Genomic DNA, 19804 nt, shown 5'->3' with positions numbered 1-19804 from the left:
ACTGTATGTCATCTCAAAGGAGAGAGAAAAATCATCCTCGAAAAGTACATTGAATTTAGAGAATAAGAAGAAAAGAAGCACATGCCCCATCAAGACATCCTTTGCATGCTCCTTGGTTCTTGAAACCATGGAAAGTGACTTTTTCCACCTATCAACTTCATATTGAAAATTATTACAATCAATTTATCTAAATGAACTTAATTGAAAATTCCAAGGGATTAGTCTATAATATATAGAATTTTTTTTTCAAATTTCAATTTGAAAATGTACTTATAATAAAGTCTAACGATGTAAGTTGTGAGGCGAAAAATCTCTTATAATAGCTTCTAATCAAATTGCTGACGTCCTAATCTTTTACAATGTTGGTTGACTAACTGTTGTCCTAATCCTAAATAACAAATCTACAGTTATTGATGCCTTGTATTGTGGCTTGTGGAGGAAGAGGAGTAAGCGAGGGAGCAGTTAGACGACCGTTGGAGAAGCAACAGTTGGGCTGGAGTTATCGATGATGAAGAAAATGACGAAACTTCAGAAGCACTTGTCAAAGATTTAGTCATGGACTTATGAGTTGGATCCCCTCCGCCAACCGACTCGTGCCTGATTTCTTTCAATAAGGCCACCACATCTTTCATCGTGGGACGGTCCTCTGGCCGGTTGCTGGTGCAGAGGAGGGCTATTCCGAGGGCTTGGAGCATTTCTTGTACTTGTGTATCTGGATGGCCTTGGAGTTTCTGATCAATGATATCGACAGGGTTCTTTTTGCTCTTCAGATGATCTCGTGCCCACTGAATTATGTGTTGGCCGTCAGGGAACGAGGGGTCGACCGGCTTCTTCCCTGTTATGATCTCTAGCAAGACGATCCCATAGCTGTACACATCACTCTTTTCGGTAATTTTTAGCATGGATGCATATTCTACGGAAGAACAAAAAGAACAAGATTATTAGAGGTACTATGATTAGAAAGAAAAACCAGCAAACTGTCAGTGTTGGATTGAGACAGGTGAAGAGAAAACTTGTTAGGATAAAGTAGAAGCAATCACATGACTTCACATGAATAAGACCCCAACTCTTGTCAAACATAACATACAAATCCTAAGTACAAGAAACATCACTTGAAGTTTCCAACTACACTGCACCAACTTCCAGGAAATGTGGATCCCCCTTTCACTAATCATGTTTATAGCAGAAATATTCCAAATTATATTGAGAAAAAAATGAAGACAAAATGTATAGTAAAGAGAGAAATTACCAGGAGCAAAGTATCCATATGATCCAGCAAATTGGGGATATGCTGAAAACGAACCAGTTTCATCTTCAAGAAACCTTGCAAGCCCAAAGTCTGCTAAACATGGTTCATATCTGTTCCCCAAGAGTATGTTGTGTGTCTTGACGTCACGGTGGAGGATGGGTGGCACGCAATCATGGTGCAAGTAGGCTAAGCCCTCGGCAATGCCTAACGCTATCTTAAACCAAATCTCCCACTCCACTCTTTCACCACATCCCTCGTGTAACAATGAACCTAGTGTACCATTAGGCAAGTAGTCATAGAACAACAACTTCGTCTTCCTATTAGTAGCCCATCCCAATAGCCTAACAATGTTGCGGTGTCGTATGCGGGCTAGTGTCATTATCTCAGACGAAAATGCGGACGCAGAGTGCTTATCCGATGCACGGAATCTTTTTACAGCGATGGTTGATCCGGACGGGATTATTGCTCGGTACACCATGCCTGATTGACCGTGTCCAATCACATTTACATCGGTTAAGCACTTGGCAACATCGATAATGGATAAGTCGAGTTTCTGATACACGGTGATGTCCCATGGGCCGCCTAACTCCTCTTCCTCGTTGTCCATATCATTGGTCCTACGGTCTTGGATTTGTGCTCCAAGGATAATATAGAGTGCTGTCATAAGCAGCACGCATGCCATACAAAGTAACACCACCATTGCAATCCTTGCCGCCTTGCTGTGCCTGGTGGTACTGCCTTTGTCAGCAGAGCATCCGTTACCGGAAAAGCAGAGCTCAGGGTTGCCAGATAGGACACTAAGTGGCAGCTTGGTGAAGAATGGTGTGTCGGGCACGTGTCCTGAAAAGTTGTTGTGGGAAACATTGAGGACTACAAGGTTTTGGAGGTCGGCTAAACAATGAAGGTCCCCAGACAGTTGGTTGTAAGAAATGTCCAAGACTCCCAGCCTGTTCAAGGCCGTGAACTCCTCAGGAATTCCACCGGAAAGTTTATTCCAGCTCAAATTCAGAGAAATTTCCAATGCCGGAATCCTTCCCAGACTCCCTGGAATCTGGCCTTCAAGCTCATTGTTGCTTAAATCAAGTAACTGAAGCCTGGAGCATGAGCCAAGTTGGCTCGGGATCAAACCGGAGAACCTGTTCTTTCCAAGAATAAGCTTTGTGAGTGAACTCAATGAGCCAAGGCTTGAACCCAAAGTACCTTCTATGAGATTATCAGAAACATCAAGAAACTGGAGAGTAACAAGCTGATTCAGATTGCCTGGCAAGTTGCCAGATATCGAATTTGAGTGGAGGTCAAGAAAAGTGAGATTTTGGCATCCTGAAATCTCACTCGGTATAATCCCGGATAGCCGGTTGGATCCAAGATCCAAAAAATTCAGATTCTTCAACCTCCCAATATCTGGAGGCACATTCCCTGTCAGCTTATTATTGTTAGCCCGGAATCGAATCAGCGACGAACAGTTCCCAATTTCAGGGGGTATAGAACCAGAAAGATTGTTCGCCAGCAGCAAAAGCTTGTTCAGATTCTGCAAGTTGAAAATACCGCTCGGAATCGGTCCTGTCAATGCATTTTGTGACAGATCAACAGCCTCCAGATTACGACAAGAAGATAAAAATGGTGGAATATTACCCTCGAGGCGGTTTTGCCACAGAAATAACAGAGTTAAATTTGTCAGGTTCCCCAACTCTGAAGGAATGTTGCCTGTCATTTGATTATTGTCAAGCTCAATATGAGATAGAGCCTTGCAATTCCCGATTTGTTTCGGAATCATTCCTGAAATTTGGTTCATACTCAGCTGCAGCTCTTGCAACAGGCTCAGGTTCCCGAATGATTCAGGAATGCTGCCAGTTAAAGAATTCATGGACGCGTCGATAATCAGCAATTGTTGACAGTTTCCAAGCTCAGGAGGAATAGTGCCCACCAAATTATTTTGCCAGAGGAGGAGGCTTTGGAGATTCCGAAGGTTTCCTAGCTGGGCTGGGATCGAACCAGTTAAAGAGTTTTCATACAGATAAATGTTCCTCAGGGCGGTGCAGTCGCCAAGTTCCGGTGGGATCTGGCCGGATATAAGGGAAGTATAAACAGCCAGAGTTTGGAGATTCTTCAACAGGCCGAGGGAAGGTGGAAGGAAACCCGAAATGCTCGTCTCCGCCAGGCCTAACAACACTAAACTAGTGCAGTTCCCGATTTCTTGAGGAAGAGGACCTGCAAGATTCTTGTTGCCACCAGCTCTAATCACTTGCAATCTATTAAGATTGCCAATACTGCCTGGAATTCCACCACTGAGTTGATTATCAAAGATTGTCAGCTCCACAAGCCCTGTCAGGTTTCCGATTTCATCGGGGATCGATCCTACCAGCCTGTTCGTGTTAAGAGAAAGGCGTTCGAGCTTCTTCAGGCGACAAATCCAACTTGGGATTTCACCACTCAGTCCATTGTCACTCAAATCCAGGAGCCTCAGCTCCTGAAGATTTCCAATTATCTCAGGTATCGGGCCTGTGAGATTAATCCCCGACAAGACAAGCTTGTTCAGAGACTCCAATGAACTGAAGTTAGAAGGAAAACTCCCATGTAAATCAATGTACCTCAAGTTCAGCTCCACAACTTCATTCTTGAAGTTGCAGGAGACACCAAACCACCGGCACGGTTTCTCGTCGGCGGGATTCCAATTGCTCAATGAATCAAGTGATCCACTCAGGCTGCTTATCTTCCAGGAGAGAAGAGCTTGGCCCTGTGGATTGAGGGAGAAGGCGACCTGGAAAAGAAAGAAGAAGAAAAAGAACAAGGAGCATGGATGAACAGGCATTACAGAAAACTGAATGCTACAAACTCCAATGTCGATCAACAGGCAAAGAGAGAAAGGAATTGAGCATGAGGCAATCTTGGAAGGAAAACCAAATCATGGGTTTGTGGGCTAATGAATTTTAAATGAAGGGTATGTATAAAATAGTCACGCCAAATAGCCAGAATCTCCGGATCCAAGGAACAGCTACCCCTGCCCATTATCTTTGTCTGTGCACACACACACATGCGTATATGTGCGTGTTAATACATACATATATATATAGAGAGAGAGAGAAATGGGAATTCCATGGGGTTGGTGGGAAGGGAGATGGAGATGGAGATGGTGTTGTGTGTGGGCAGAGAGAGATGGTGACTTTGCAGTTGCATTTTTTTTAATGTTGTTTTGCTGAGAATGGAGAGACTTTCATAACTTTTCATGTGACCTTTACATGCTGTAAACCTTTTTTACTTTGATTTTATTACCTTTTATGTGTTCATCACATAGAATATTTTAAGATAAAATAACAACAGTCTTTTTTTTTTTAATTTATCATAATTATAAATATTTTTTATTATTTAAAAAAATTACATATATCATTTTAAAATTAACGATCGTATATCAAATACTTCTTTGTAAGGATATTTGTTAGATGACAGTTAATTTCAGGAAAATATTTATAATTTTTTAAAATATTAAAAAAATATTTATAATTATGCAAACTTAAAAAGAGCCCCATCGTAATTTATTCATATTTTAATTCTTTTTTTTTTGTTTGAATCCATATCATTTTCAACTAATTGTTTGCCTGTCTGTGATGATATTCAAAACTTTGTATTTCTTTAATTATATTATTATTATAATTGAAATTTTTTAATAAAAATTTAGATTCACGTCTGTTTGATCATAGTAAAAAATGAAGGCGAGAGGACGAGAAGGAGGTGGAGGCGGCAGGCACAGATGGGGAGGCAAAGGAGCACAGAGGAGGAGGCAGACAGAGGCGGCGCACAGAGGAGGCCCTCGAGGAGGAGAAAGGAGGAGGAGGACAAGGTACGCGGAGGAGGCCGGTGGTGAGGAGGCGTTGGTGGGGGTGGGGGGGTGAGGGGTGAGGGGAAGGAGACAATATTTTTAATTTTTTTAACATATTTAATAAATAAAATATGATAAAAATTTATATATTAAATCTAGACCATTAATTTAAATTAGATGAAATTTGAACCACTGAATTGTGCATTAAATCTCGACCTTTGAATTCAATGAAATCTAACCATTAATTTATTTTTTACAAATTTCAACCGTTAAATGTATATCAAGCAAGATCTAATGGTTCATAAATTAAAACGTAAAATTAATTTATTGTAAAAAATTAAGCCCTCTTGCATGAAGGGCGCATGTGATACACCTCCAATCCGAGGGGGTGTTTTGTTATATTTTTTAAATCACAAAGGAATTTTTTGCCGTTTTATTTTTTACAAAGGGTATTTTACACATTTTTTAAAACACGAGTGGCTAAATTGCATTTTACCCAAAAATAAAAGTGGGATCTACATCTAAACCAATTCTGTAAAATTAAATAATCTATACAATCTCTGTAGATAATCTCCAAATTAATCCAGATCTATGACACCATTAAACTAATTAATCTTTTACTAATCACACTAGTAATTAAGATTAATATCAATCTTAACATGTGTCAGTTTCATGAGATAATTTAATGCACCAAATTCTATTTTTATTTTATTCAAGCAATTAATTAATTTTCCTGATACCACACTTTATATTTTTATTTTAGTGCCCATTTTGACTTATTGGTGTCTCAATAATAATAACCCAACAAAATCAAATAAAAGTATATAATACAATAATATGACATAATTATATTTTCCTCTCCTAAAATTTTGTGTAATTACATGTAGATTCCTAATGATTTGAGAAATTACATCTTGTACTCCTGATGTTTGTTTCCGTCTAACAAATAGATCCCATTGTTAGTAAACATTTACCGAATTTATTGTCAATAACAAATAAATTGTATCAAATTATCCTTATACATCTTCGCACATTACTACATATGAGAAGGTATATTTTCACTTTTATGAGGTAGTTTGGTCAGAAAAGATTAATTTAACTTGAAATAAATCAATAAAGGCAATCGAGTGTAAATATGAATTTTCATTAAATTTTTTTACTAATATAAAAAAAAATTAGTGGTTTTTAACAAATACAAACCTCAGGGGTTTATAAAATAATTTCTTAAATTACAGGAATTTTTCACGTAATTATATCGAATTTTAAAAAAAATATTATTTAATAATTATTCCTAATAATCATATATTTGTGTGATCTTTGTCTTTCTAAAGAAGAAAAAGGAAAATGAATCTTGGAATCACGTGATGTCGCATGACAGCAGGCTATGGTGAGAGTATGATTTGAATTTGTTGTTGCACATGTCGGTGTCCTCTGGTGACTTTAGGGCAACCAATTTATGTCATTTGTACTTAAATTATCTTACAAGGATGTAAGATTAGGAATCTAAGCACATGACACTCATCAGTTCATGCATAGACAACACCTCACATATATGGCGGAATTCGAACCCATGACCTCTAAGATCATAGAACCTCAACTTCACCAACTGAATTAGACTTCATTAGCCGACCAGTGCATACTTTTGAAATCATAAATTTTTCATCAACACAATTCCATCACATTAATAGAGAGAATTAAGCCCACAATCATTCCACTAAAGATTTTAACAAAACCAACTAGCACAACTTCTGGGCAAATTAAAACTTTGTTACTACGGTGGTGGCCACATATAGAATTCTGAGTTCATCCCATATCAGTGCATGCTTTTAAAATCATAAATCGTTTGTAGGAGTACTTATAGATTACTCATCAATTCAGCCCCTTCATATTAGTATAGAGAATTAAACACATAATCATTCGACCGAAAGCAATTTAACCAAACCAACAAGCATTCGCGACTTCAAACCAAATTACAATTGCAACGATAGTGATGAACTCACGACAATTTAATTATTTTTTCAAGAAACTTAGCAAGTTAACAACCAATTCTTAATGTTGAAAATTACGACGAATAATTCTTTAAGCGAGAAATTCCAAACTAAATATTGAGCCATTTTCATTATTCATATTTAGATTTTTATAGTTTAAATTATATACTAAAAAAGTATTCGGATTTAAGAAAAAAAGTTCATAAGTCCCAAAAATAATATATTTTCAATCTAATATATAAGCTCTATAATAAATAAAAAGTGAGAATAATCAATTAATATTGTCAACTAATGGGGATTAATTAATTTTACTCAATCTATTAATTTAATGTATTATTTATGAGTAAAATGAGAAATGAAAGCAATTCTTTGCTTGAGGGTTTGGCAATTGAAATCTCTTTAATGTTTGGGGCAATTACTTTGCAGTTGTTGCTTTGTTGATGGGAAAACACTAACATGCAATAATTTTAAATATTTCTTGGGAAACATTAACAATCAAAAGTAGTTTACCTAAGTTGCACTTACATACATAAATACCAATTATTACCTATTGTTTTTAGGAATGTTTTTCACTTCTTCCAATGTTTTACTAACCTTTCTTCTTTTCCTTTGCTTTGGGCACTAATTGCATGACAATTTATTACATTCTTGAATTACACAAAAGGTTAATAAAAATATACTTTTATAAAGAACATGTTACATATCAATTACAATTCATATATTTTTTTAGGAATAATTATACTCCTTTTTTTTTTTTAAATTTAGTGTACTTACACATAGATTTATATAGTTTGAAAAATTATATTTAACACCCATGATGTTTGTTTTCGTCTAAAAAATAAGTATCAGCGTTAGTCAAAATTTGAATGTGCTGATATTAATAAAAAAAAATTGAATGAAAATTGATATTTGCAAGAACAAGGTCCAAGTATTCGACCTTTGTTCTAAGGCCTACATCTCTAACTGCACATTCACATCACCATCGCCACTCCCAAACCCAGCAATGGAGGACCACATAGGTCGTCTCGAGCTCATGATGACCATGATGAGGGAGATGCGGGTCTCCTCCTCGAACGCAGCACCACCTTTGACAAAACCCCCAACCTCAAACAGGACGATATGGACGTTGTTGACGAAGAGGGGTTAGATTAGGTTTTATATTTTTTCATATTAATATAGTATTTTTTTTAAAGTATTCATGTTTCATAATGTTTATTACATTTTGTTATTTTATATTTAATTAATTAATTAAATTCATAAATACAATAATTAAAAATTCATTAAATTAATTTAACTATATATGAAAATTTATTGAAATGTATAAATTTATTAAAAATATTAATAAATTATAAAATTATAAATAAATCATAAAAGTCAAAAATTAGGAACGATTTTAGTAATGGTACATAAAATGTTACAAAATTAAATACATAACCGTTCCAAATATTGTCCCTAAAATTATTATAAACACGTGTTCTTAAATTGAACAAACCCTTCCAAAATTGTTACAACCATTTCAAACAAGTGTTTATAATTGTGGCTAATCGTTCCAAATACAATTGCTATTCTAGTTTCTATTATGTGTTCCAAACTAAGAAAATTGTTTCTAATACCATTATTAAAACAGTTCTACAAATATGTTCCTAATTAAGACTAAACGTTCCTAAATCTGTTGCACTGTGCAGTTCCAAAACCCGTTCCTAGATTTATCATCAATACAAATACAAAAAAAAGAAACGTTCCAAAACCCATCCTAAATCCTACCTTTTTTTGTAGTGTAGATATGTGAAAAATATCACATCACTTAACCTTTACGTATCACATGTGTATTGCATGTGATGTTTTTTTCGAAAAAAAAACTTGGTTGAAAAACAGTTATAAATAACAAAGTACAAAATTTTGTAAAGTTAAAATGGTAAGTTGATACAAAAAAAAGTTCAGATGCCAAAGCGTAAAAATAATCATAGTTTGGATGGCAAAATGTAATTTATCCTAATTATAAATATATATTTGTTGTTTGAAAAATTATCAATACACTTCTAATTTTAACCGGTCGTCTAACAATTAGTCCAATTCATTAGTTTTCGTTAGGTTTCTATCTAATGTTTGTGGTGAATTGATCAAAATACCCTTGTGGACTATGAATTATAATTTTATTTATTTTTTAAAATTTTTTAATTTTTTTTTTATGGATTAAGTGGACAACTCTTTCTTTTTAACAATTTTTAATTTTTTCCACCCATCTCATCTGAATTTGTTAATTTTTTTTTAAAAAAAAATATAGCAAAGTAAAAAATAAAAAATTATTCGTAATCATACCAAAACCTTATAAAAACTTATTGTAATCTGCCCCTTACAGAAATAAAATGCAGAAATCTTCAATAAGAAACACACAACAATATTGATTAATGGTTTATGTTTTGAAGTGAACTAAAATATTTAAATGTATAGAACTTACTAATATGTAAATTATATTCTTTTTTTAAGTGAATTGTAAATTATTTTTTTTTATTTACCAAAGAATTAAGCTAAATTCAAGTAAAAAAAATCAAAATATCACTACAATTCTCTTACAATACATTGTTATATTCAGAAAACTTATTAAAATATTATAAATTTTAAAAAAAAATTCATTCATCAAATTTTTTTTTGCAACTATGTATCAATTCTTGCCCATTTAGGACCAAAAAACATTGGAATTTTTCATTATAAATTCTCTTATGTATTAATTAATGTTTAATTCATTTGTTTTTCTTTTCACCATACTATTCATATGTAGCAAAACTTTTACGAATTTGATGAATGAATTTTTAGGGATAATTGCATTTACGCTCCTTGTTCTATGGTCTGTTTACACAAATCATCTCTATCTTTTAGATAATTACACATACACCTACCAAATATCAATTTTATTTACACAAACCATCATTTACCTTTTTAAAAAATTACAAATACGCTCCTTAAAAATAGTATTATTACACAAACTACTCCTATTTTTTTGCTGTTAGAGATAGTTTCTATAATTATGCAAAAGACATGGGTGATTTATGTAAATAAACTAGAGGTCAGGTGATGTAAATGTAATTATTTTAATATTTTTATTAGTAGTGATAATTTTAATTGTTTAGTCTGAAATAAAAGAAAGATTAAATATCTCAAAGTTTAAAATTTTTACTACAAATAAATGAAAATAGTTGAAGAAATAATTTAAAATTAAAATTAATAAATGAATAGAAATTGATAGCTTTGAGCGTATCTAAAAAATGAAGAGAGCGTATTTAAAATAGATCATATTTCTAAAGGCCATAATCATCAGGTAATAATTTAAGATAAATACGAATTAAATTAGTTATAAAGTTGGAGACAAGATTTCGGGTAATTTTAAAAATATATATATTATTAAATTAGTTATAATGTTGGATATAAGATTTCGGGAAAAGTATTATTTTAGTCAACTAAGTATGTCTAATTTTAATTTTAGTCCGATAATTATGTTCATTTTTGTTTAGGTCCAGTAACTTACGAAATTGCTTACTTTTAGTCCTTTGGTAGATTTTCGGACTATTTTACCCCTATGCAACATTTGAAAGGCAGTTTTAGTCCATACGCACTCATAGGGGCAAATTGTCCGAAAATATGCCAGGGGACTAAAAGTAAGCAATTTCGTAAGTTACTGGACCTAAACAAAAATGAACATAGTTATTGGACTAAAATTAAAATTATGCATACTTAGCGGACTAAAATAATACTTTTCCCTAAGATTTCAGATAAATACAAGATATATTCACAAGTCGAGCTCGAGCTACATTCCTTGTATTCGTGAGCTCGCGATTTTTTTTATTTTTTATTTATAAATATTATTTAAGTACATATTTAATATTATATTAAGTTTATATTCGAAATTCACCGTATATTAGAATTATTAGTCAGTGTATCACTTATTTTAACAGGTGATTTTTTTTTTTTAAATTTCTTTTACAGTTTGTAGAAAAACTTTTATGAACAAATTTTGGTTTTAAGGTGTGAACAAATTTTGCTTTTAACGTGTTTGATAAAATGATTGATTGAGTTTTTATCGAGTTTGTATGATTGTGTTTGCACTTTGGCTGGATTTTTGTTATCATGCTTGTAAATGTCTATGTTTTAGAGATGATCTTTTGTTCATAATTTGTCTTTTTAAACGAGCTCGGAAGTGTGTGTTTAGCCTTCCGCAGCACGAAATCAGCTTAAAATAGGAAAAGTTATTATTTGCCTTTTAACCCCAATTGTTTACTGAAATTTCAGATTGGTCATATGTCGGCTTTCAGAAAGATTCAAAAAATCAGAAAAAAATGGCGGGCTAAACACATCCTCTCTCTCTCTCTCTCTCTCTCTCTCGATTGAATCCAAATCCTCTTTTCACACACTTGTACACTGTGGTTTTTCACGTAGACACAGATGCAGGGTTCAGGGAAGAGCAATATGAGGACGCGGATGGCGGAAATGCGGTTAGTATGCGAGCGAGAAATTCCCATTCAGCAGCACAGAATTGACTCTTTGCATACTTTATATTCGAATCGTTTCGACTTTGCAAAGTCCGAAGCCCAGCGTACCATTCAGCTTCAAGGTACTACCTTTCATGGTCTTCTTGTTTTCCGAAAGAAAGTTTTGGTTTTGAATCGAAATTTAGGGTTTAGGCTATTATCTACCTTTGCTTTTAATTCGAGAAGGCTTCTCTTTAAATTTTCTTTTCTGTTAGCAAAAGCCAAAAAGTTTGGTTTTTACTGTTAGTGAAGTTTTTAGGTTCTTGGTAGTTCTTGAATCCCGTGATTTTTCCTTTCGACAGAGAAATTGGGAAAGCTTAAAGGGGAATTAAGAGAAGCTGAGGATGCTTTAGTGAAGGCTCTTGCTGGTATTGCTCTATTCTTTTTTCTGGCTATTCCGTTCAGGGAAATTGTATTTCTTTTTTGTTTTTCCTTTTGCATTTGTAGATAGTGATTAACATTTTGGATTTAATTTTCTGCAATGAGGTTGAAAACTACCATTCTTGTCATGCAAAACGGTGATTAGGAACATTTTATATGTTATTTGCTTCAGACCTCCAAAACATTCATGCAAGTAAATGTGTTATTGAGTTACTAGGCCCTAAACATCTGGACGTTTCTTAATTGGAGTAATTCAACAAGGTAGACTTAGTTTCTGCATTTCACCTGTGTATTGAGTTACTCAGTTGAAAGAACGAATAATATTTTTCGATGTTCTTTAGATGGCACAGGAGACTCAGTGTCTTCCGCCAGCTAATATGCCATTAAGGTGCTATGTTTTTTAAATGACTTACAATTTTAAGTGTTTCTGTTTCACATTATACACTGGCATCTCTATACGTACACTATATTTCATAGTCAAGGATCTCAACATTCAAAAAAGAATTGTTTGTCTAATAAACAGGAGTCATGTGACACTGCAAACCACCATGTAATTTAATTCACTACAGAGAACATCTTGTCGAATTAAGTACAAAAAGGAAACTTCTGCAGATAAATCTAATTTAAAGTGAAAATTCTGTAGAATCAACTTGAAAAGAGGAATCTATAATAACCACAGTAAACGTCAGATGAAATAAGAGATAACTGCATTATTTCCAATTGTGCCAACATTCTGAGGAATCAACAGGCATTTTTCGCAATTTCACCATCTACAATATCCATTTAACTCTCTCACTAGTGGTTGCTTATTTATTGTTTCTATTGTCAATTTAACATGTTTTGTTTATGTTAATTTCTCTGAGCATGTGTAACTTTCTTCAATTTCTTACATATTTGTAGTCAAAACTCGAAAAGAGGCAAAGAGGATGGCGATAGAGGAGTCTATATCTGTTATGAAAGCTAGAGTTGAAGAGTTAAAAGGAATTGTGGAAGATCAAAGGGGAAGAAAAAATGAGTATGCTGCTATAATATCTCAACAATCTGAAGGTGAATACTTGTCAAATATTCTGGCTGCAACTGTTTACTTCCAGTTTACTGAGTGCTATTATACTTGAAAATTGGGCCGTTTAGCTGACTACAGAAAGTTGACACTGTATTCGAATTGGCAAGAGAAGATAAGAAAAATAAGAGACTGAAGAATGCATATATTAAGATATGGAAACATACATACTTCATGTTCTGAGTTATTTGGTCATTTCGAAATACCATCTATGCTTCTAGTGTATATCAATAATGTTTGTTCCTTATATATTTATATTTGAAATCAATGTTCTTGATTTTAACTTACACCCTTATTTTGAGCTGATTCCATACCTTCTTTCTTTTCTGGAAAACAGCATTGACTGCTTGTAAAGACAAGTGTAATCAGAACAAAGAACACAGGGAGCAAATAGAAGAGGCTATTTCATGGTATAACAAGGTCCTTGGTTTCCGCATTGAATGTGGTCATGGTGCGTAGTTTCTGGGACTTGCTGAAAACTTTTATTTATCTTTCTGACTGTGATGATATTTCTTACTCACTCTCCCGTCCCTCCCTCAAGGTGTAAAGTTCATATTCTCTAGCATTAATCCAAAGAACCCAAATGAGGAGTACTCATTTATCATTCGCCATGAGAATGAGAAATACACGTGTAAGTAACATGCATTTGGTTGAATTTTTACTCCATTTACCGAGTAAAAACTTATCATTTCTCCTTTATGTTTCTGGATTTTCTCTTCAGTGCTTAACTGCGATCCACATTTGAGTGACACAAAAGAGCTGGTTTATGAGTTAAATAAAACCAATGGACTGTTCAAATTTGTCAGAACCATGAGAGAGAAGTTTCAAGAAGCTGTGGCACGTGGTATGGCCTTGTATCGTGCATGTTATCTCCTGTCTAATATTGTGTTGTTAAAGAATCTACAAGAGTTGAGTTATGCCCTTGCAATTGTGGAAAGAATAGTCAATAATGTTTTATCAGCTCTATATTTTCCTGAGGCATGTTTCTAAGAACAATATAATGACTATCCAGGAATTACTCTGCATGGATCGTCTCTTGATCAAGACTCTTCAATAGTTTCCCTTTCTGCTCCAGTAGCTTCAGTTTCAAGTGATCACAGATACGAATCTCCGCTCAAGGAAAAGGGACTTCAATTTTCTGAATCTAACAGCAAGTCAAGAAAAGTTGGCAAAGGACACATAGTTCACTCGCCCGGATCTGCCTCTTCTCTTCGCCGTTCCTCACGTTTGAAGGTGACTTATATGAACATCAACGGCTGACTCATATATGAGTTCCATAAATACTAGGACTTCTCTTGAATGTTTTACGTACTGAAGAATTATTCACAACTGCAAAACTTGCAAAATATAGTTGTTTTAATATGCCAAGTATATGTTAGTTGTGGTATGTACTATGAATTTCAGATTGATGATCATGTTTCTTTCTGGTTCTCATGTTTTCATATCCTGCTGCTATGGTAGATAAATAGTAAAAGGATAAAGTAGCTTCTAAAGTTACTACTAAATGAAAAAACAGTCATGAACATGTGGCCTGCATCCTTCTTGCCTCGCATGGCCGAATATCATTAGATGCTTGTGTGTGATATGGTTACAACTGAAATTTATTAGGTTAACTCAGACTAATTACATTTGTGCAAATTCATAGACCTGCAGTGCACGTATTATGAGCTTATTTGTCATACAACATTTCTGAGTGGAACATCAAATCTTTGCAGGGTAAGAATTGAAAGTGATCTCAATCACATCTCCCGACCTGCTCATTCTACCATCAGTTTTGTTTAAGCATTTGAGGTGGCCCAGCTCGTTTACAGAATTACTGCAGTAGCGAATGACTTAAGTAATGCACCATCACAGAGGCCCCATTAGTGTGCTATAGAGCTCTGATGTAGTATGTTGTAACTTGTCTTGAACTGTCAAAGGACTATGTTAGCCTTTACTCAATTGATGTAATTAAGTTGATTTTTCTGATTTTCTCTTTATATATTGTACTGATGTTTGCTCGAGTGTACTAATACCCCACGTAAATTAGAATAAAGTGTAGCTAGAATTTGGATTATTGTGCAGCGACAGATTCCTTATTGCCATGAATTTAGAATTTACCTAAGGCTAAGAGTAGACTACTTGTGTGATTGTCCTCTGTGCCTTGGATACACTGGTGTATTATTTACATGCCTATACCTATGTCTAATTTGTGGAAGAGCCCTTAACATTTTGGCCTACTGGAACAAGGAATCGCCTGTGTATCAAAGCACGTGTTTGCTTCCATAGTTTCCGAGCTTCAGCTTCTTCATTTGCCAGTGCTGAGCAGCGACTCTCGTTGCAGTCTGCAAAGTATTTGCCACTAAGCCCAGCGGTCTGTGGGCTTAATGCAACGTAACATGTTGTTGCTGCTCCCTGCAGATAGCAAAACATAAATCTGTAAGAATACAAAGGTCTTTGTAATTTCAAGAAAAGGTTGGAAACAATCGATAGTTAACATTGTTTGCAATTGGTGAAGGCAGCTTTAGATATGTCAAAAGGAATCTTGAACTAAAAGGAAGAAAACAAGGATGCATGGACAAACCTGTGATGTTGACTTGAGCAACTTGGATGCCATAAAATATAAAGAATCTAAAAGTTTTCAAATAAAGCGATATGTTAGTAAGTTGCAAAAGCAAAAACTTCAACAAAAGTGGCTTGTAAAAGACAATGCATGCCTGTGATAAATCCTCTGTAATCCCTGATAATCCCAGTCTTCACAATCCCTGGATGCACAGCATTGATTGTTACATTTGCTTTTCTTGCCTGTTTAGATTCCCACAAGAACATCATGGTCAGACTAAGATTTTGTCTGTATTGCTGCTTTTCCTAACCCTTGCTTCAACTACATGAAGCATTCGGAATTATAATTAGGTCACTGTTATTCCATAATACACCTACAAAGAGTAGGAAGCTCTACGTTTTCAATCAGATTCGAGCTTGTAACATTCAAGTAGGGTATTAAAAACTTAACTACTAGACGGCTGTGCTATTGATGACTAGAAAATTTACCTTAAGCTGTCTTGCTAGTTCCTTGGCGTGCAATATGTTGGCTAGCTTTGATTGAGCATATGCGCGGGTACCGTTGTAACTGCATGCAAGAGAACTACACATACTTAACCAGAATATGAAGTTGAAGGAGCAACAAAGGAATAATCATAAAGTATATGCAAAAGAAAAAACACTGAGTCCTCAGCAGCTTCATGGTTCTTGTTTTTCAGGACATCAGCTGTCTGTAAAGACAATGTTTTCTTTACCTTTTTGGACTGAGCAATTTGCTGAAACAAAAGTGTTTTCTGTCTACCCAATTGTGGATCACAGAAGAGACATTCACTATTCTCCCTTGGATGCAGGATTGTGATGCTGTCTCCACCATTTTCCCTAACAGCATCTCTGTTAACAGAAAATGACCTTAAAAAAGGCAAGAGTAAAAGTGTCAGTTCCCTTTCACTTTTTCATTTTCTTACACAGTTCAAATTGGACATCGTAACTAGGGGTAATTACATAGTACCCCCTAAATCATTGCCAATTTACAAAAAAAATATTATTTACTATTTGAACAATTACGCCGACACCCCTTATCAGAAAGATATGATTCTAAAACTGTTAATGAGATAAAAAAACTAAGAGCATTGTGTTTGTGTTGTTATTCAAACTATGAGTAACTTCTAAAGTTCAACGTTCGATGGTCGAGAAGTATAATATCAGAAGAAAATAAAGCGTATTCAAAATGGCTTCAACTCTTGATCATGGACTAATGTCAATTCATATGCTGAGAGGTGAAAAAAAAATAGAAAAAGACATTTCAGTGTGGTTCTTGATTAAACTAAGAAACTCAAAGTTAAGAGAAGAGGAGGAGAAAAAATACCTAAGTAATTAGTGGCAAAAGTTAGCTCAATTTTGTCCTCAGAAAATTCCAACTTCTGTGAGTATTTGCCGGCATTGTTTCTGCACATGATGTAGGAATTTTGGTATTTTCCATCAGTTTCAGACATTAAAGACAGCAGAAAAGTAAAACAACAAAGAGAAAGACAGAGAAAATGCATACATGAGGATATGAAGAGGTAGTCCTAAAGACAAGAACTCAGAACAACATCTCTGGATTGAAGCAAATGAGCTCAAATCTATCTCCAAGATGATTATTTCGGCTTCTGGACTCTCCCTTTGTATACTCTCCTTCACCTTTTCTGCCTTCCTCAAATTCCTTGCTGGAATTACTACTCTCACACCCCTCTTGGCCAGCACTCTTGCTGTCTCAGCACCGATGCCTGATGTTGCGCCTTTTCGTGCAAACAAGAACCGAAAATTTTAATGATGTTTCATGTAAAAAATACGGTAGTTGATTCATGTGTGTGTTAGTGTATTCTACAAGAATTGATCATCTCATCACCACTTTTAAGGATGAAATAACTAGTACTGTTAAGAAAGAAGTGATCTAACTAACATCAGCTAAAGATCAAGAAAAGCTTGGAGGTGATGAAGCTCTTGCATCATGGGATTTCAATGCAGAAACAAGAATCAGAACCAATTTTTCTTGAGCCCTTTTCCTTAAAACACAAAACTAATGCTGTCTCTAGAGCACTGGCCGTTCAGCACAGAAATTCTTGGAAAGAATGACAAAAACTCAGACCACCTTGTAAACTGTCTGAAAAACTTGCTTCGGAGTCATGCTTTTCTATTCAAAGATACTAAAGAAATTGCTCATTGCATCTTCATTTATCCAGATAAAGACATGAGAGTCATGACTAACCAGTGACAATTGCAGTGAGCTGGTGAGATGTTGGCATAGAAGACAAGCAATCCTGAGCAACTTCATCGGCAGTTGTCTTTGAGCCATAGCCACTTGGGCCAGCAATTCCTGTCAAGTACTTCAAAGTTGCCTTCATGAGGGGGCTAACACTTACAACCTTAAAATAAAAGATTGTAACACAGGTGGAAAACCAAGTATATATAAGAGACATCAACTTTGAGGTTTTCCATGCACTCCTACCACGTCATGGACCGATCTTTTTTACGTATTTCTGACCGTAATCTGTGTTTCCTTTCGTTCACACGGAAAAACCGTAAACGTGTGACATAAGTTTCGGGGCCAAATATTACAACTCTTGGTTATGGCAAAGAACTTTTTAGGTTATCCCAACCAATTTGGTGCTTAGGGAGAGGAATTTGTAGATGGCATCAAAGTTTAAGGTGGTCCAAATTTGATGATTCTTGAGGGCATGTAATTGTGAAAGTCCACTGTTGTTGGCCATTTTTTCTACTGATAATAATTGTTGTCTCCCCATATTAGGTGACTTTCTTCTTGTGGTGGGCTGTTGAGATTGTTGTTTCAGGGCACATTTTACTGTTCCAGATGATTTTGTGTTCCAACTCCAAGATTAGTGGTGCAGGGCCAGAATTGACAATTCACATGTGTTGTTAGTGTTGTTTTACTATGTTTATATGTATATATCCACTCTCATTAGGAAAGAAACACATCCCTTTTGTGTTCCTTCCTTTTTAAAAATGACTCGTACCCATAGGGATAATAACTCAATGGTTTGAGCTCAAGATTTCATACGGCAGATTTTGTTTTCGAACTTAAGTCTATGCATTAGAAAAAAAGAAGACTCCCTTAAACTGTCAATTAATCTATATTATTTGAAAATTTAACGACGATAAATTTATTAAATAAGTGATAAAAAAACATAGAGAATTTGTTCATTTGAATAATCACAAAAAAAGATGGATATATTTCAAATATATATCATTATGATTTCTTTTATTTAGTTTCCTCACACTTTTATCAAAACTCATGTATATATATATATACACTTTTAGTGACTTGAAAGCCAAACTAAGTTGAAAAAAGAGGCAAAATTAATGTGGTCTCCCATTACAACTTTTTTATCCTTGTTCTTACTTTTACTCAAGTGGTTAATGAAATTGTCTCCAAATTGACAAAAATGTTATGATAAAAGCACAGAGGGAGTGGGTTCGGACACACACCTCTCACACGTGCTCATCTTCATCAACCCCATAATTGTTTTTGGCCCTTAAGTCAAATATGTTCTTGAGAAAAAAATAAAAAAAAAAACAGGCAATAAAAGTTAATGGGCACTTGTGAAATTATTAATTTTGTGGACTCAAGAAACCATGAAAATGAAATCACAAAAGTTTTTAAGGGTAAATTAAGACATCCTTTTTTAAGGTTTATCGTAATTATAAATACCTTCTCGTTATTTAAAATATTATAAATACCCTTATAAAATTAATGATCGTATAACAAATACTCTCTCGTAGCAGCTTATGTAAGGGGTATTTGTTAGATTACCGTTAATTTCAATGGGTATTTATAATTTTTTTAAATAATAAGAAGGTATTAATAATTATAATAAACTTTTGGGATTTCTATCGTAATTTACCCGAATTTTAGATATACTTAAAATGAATCTATTAGGACAAGATTGTAAATCAAACAAAAGAGAGATGAACAATTTAAACTCAAATTTGTTACAATATTATAAGCACTTAATTATAAAGATGTAATAATAATAATTAAATAACGAAAATGTTTTTGGATTAAATGGACATAATCAACTAAAGATCAAATTTGAAATAGAATTTTTGAATAAAGTGGTATGATTAATGTGGATAGAAATAATAGCTTCTAATGGACAAAAGTGATTTTATTGCGTGCGTGCAAGAAAAAAAACACACCCCATTAACACTTTTGAGACACTTTTGTTTTTTCTCAAAAATAAAAATATTTTTTTATTCAAAACTTTAGAA

The 19804-nt window shown here is 34.3% G+C and overlaps 3 protein-coding genes across 3 annotated transcripts; 1 reads left to right on the top strand and 2 right to left on the bottom strand.

The window, feature by feature from the left end:
- Positions 1-4473, bottom strand: LOC105157256 (uncharacterized). Its single transcript, XM_011073621.3, has 2 exons — positions 1250-4473; positions 1-913 (listed from the first exon to the last, which is right to left on the bottom strand). Exons 1-2 carry the CDS (start codon positions 4056-4058, stop codon positions 408-410), a joined length of 3315 nt encoding a protein of 1104 aa, XP_011071923.2. The 5' UTR covers positions 4059-4473; the 3' UTR covers positions 1-407.
- A 6821-nt stretch (positions 4474-11294) lies between these two features.
- Positions 11295-15071, top strand: LOC105157254 (kinetochore protein). Its single transcript, XM_011073619.3, has 8 exons — positions 11295-11657; positions 11877-11942; positions 12856-13002; positions 13353-13466; positions 13557-13646; positions 13737-13859; positions 14028-14248; positions 14731-15071. The coding sequence occupies exons 1-8, from the start codon at positions 11489-11491 to the stop codon at positions 14740-14742; spliced, it is 942 nt and encodes a 313-aa protein (XP_011071921.1). The 5' UTR covers positions 11295-11488; the 3' UTR covers positions 14743-15071.
- LOC105157255 (NAD(P)-binding Rossmann-fold superfamily protein) lies at positions 15069-18200 on the bottom strand. Its single transcript, XM_011073620.3, has 8 exons — positions 17784-18200; positions 17082-17313; positions 16902-16981; positions 16291-16444; positions 16046-16124; positions 15712-15799; positions 15579-15625; positions 15069-15409 (listed from the first exon to the last, which is right to left on the bottom strand). Exons 1-8 carry the CDS (start codon positions 17992-17994, stop codon positions 15200-15202), a joined length of 1101 nt encoding a protein of 366 aa, XP_011071922.2. The 5' UTR covers positions 17995-18200; the 3' UTR covers positions 15069-15199.
- Positions 18201-19804: the final 1604 nt, after the last annotated feature.

The sequence above is a fragment of the Sesamum indicum genome, linkage group LG3 (genome assembly GCF_026168435.1).
Source record: "Sesamum indicum cultivar Baizhima isolate 11 linkage group LG3, ASM2616843v1, whole genome shotgun sequence".
In the NCBI taxonomy this organism is placed as follows: domain Eukaryota; kingdom Viridiplantae; phylum Streptophyta; class Magnoliopsida; order Lamiales; family Pedaliaceae; genus Sesamum; species Sesamum indicum.
The sequence above is the reverse complement of the archived record's forward strand: the minus strand, read 5'-3'. Positions and strand labels throughout refer to the sequence as shown.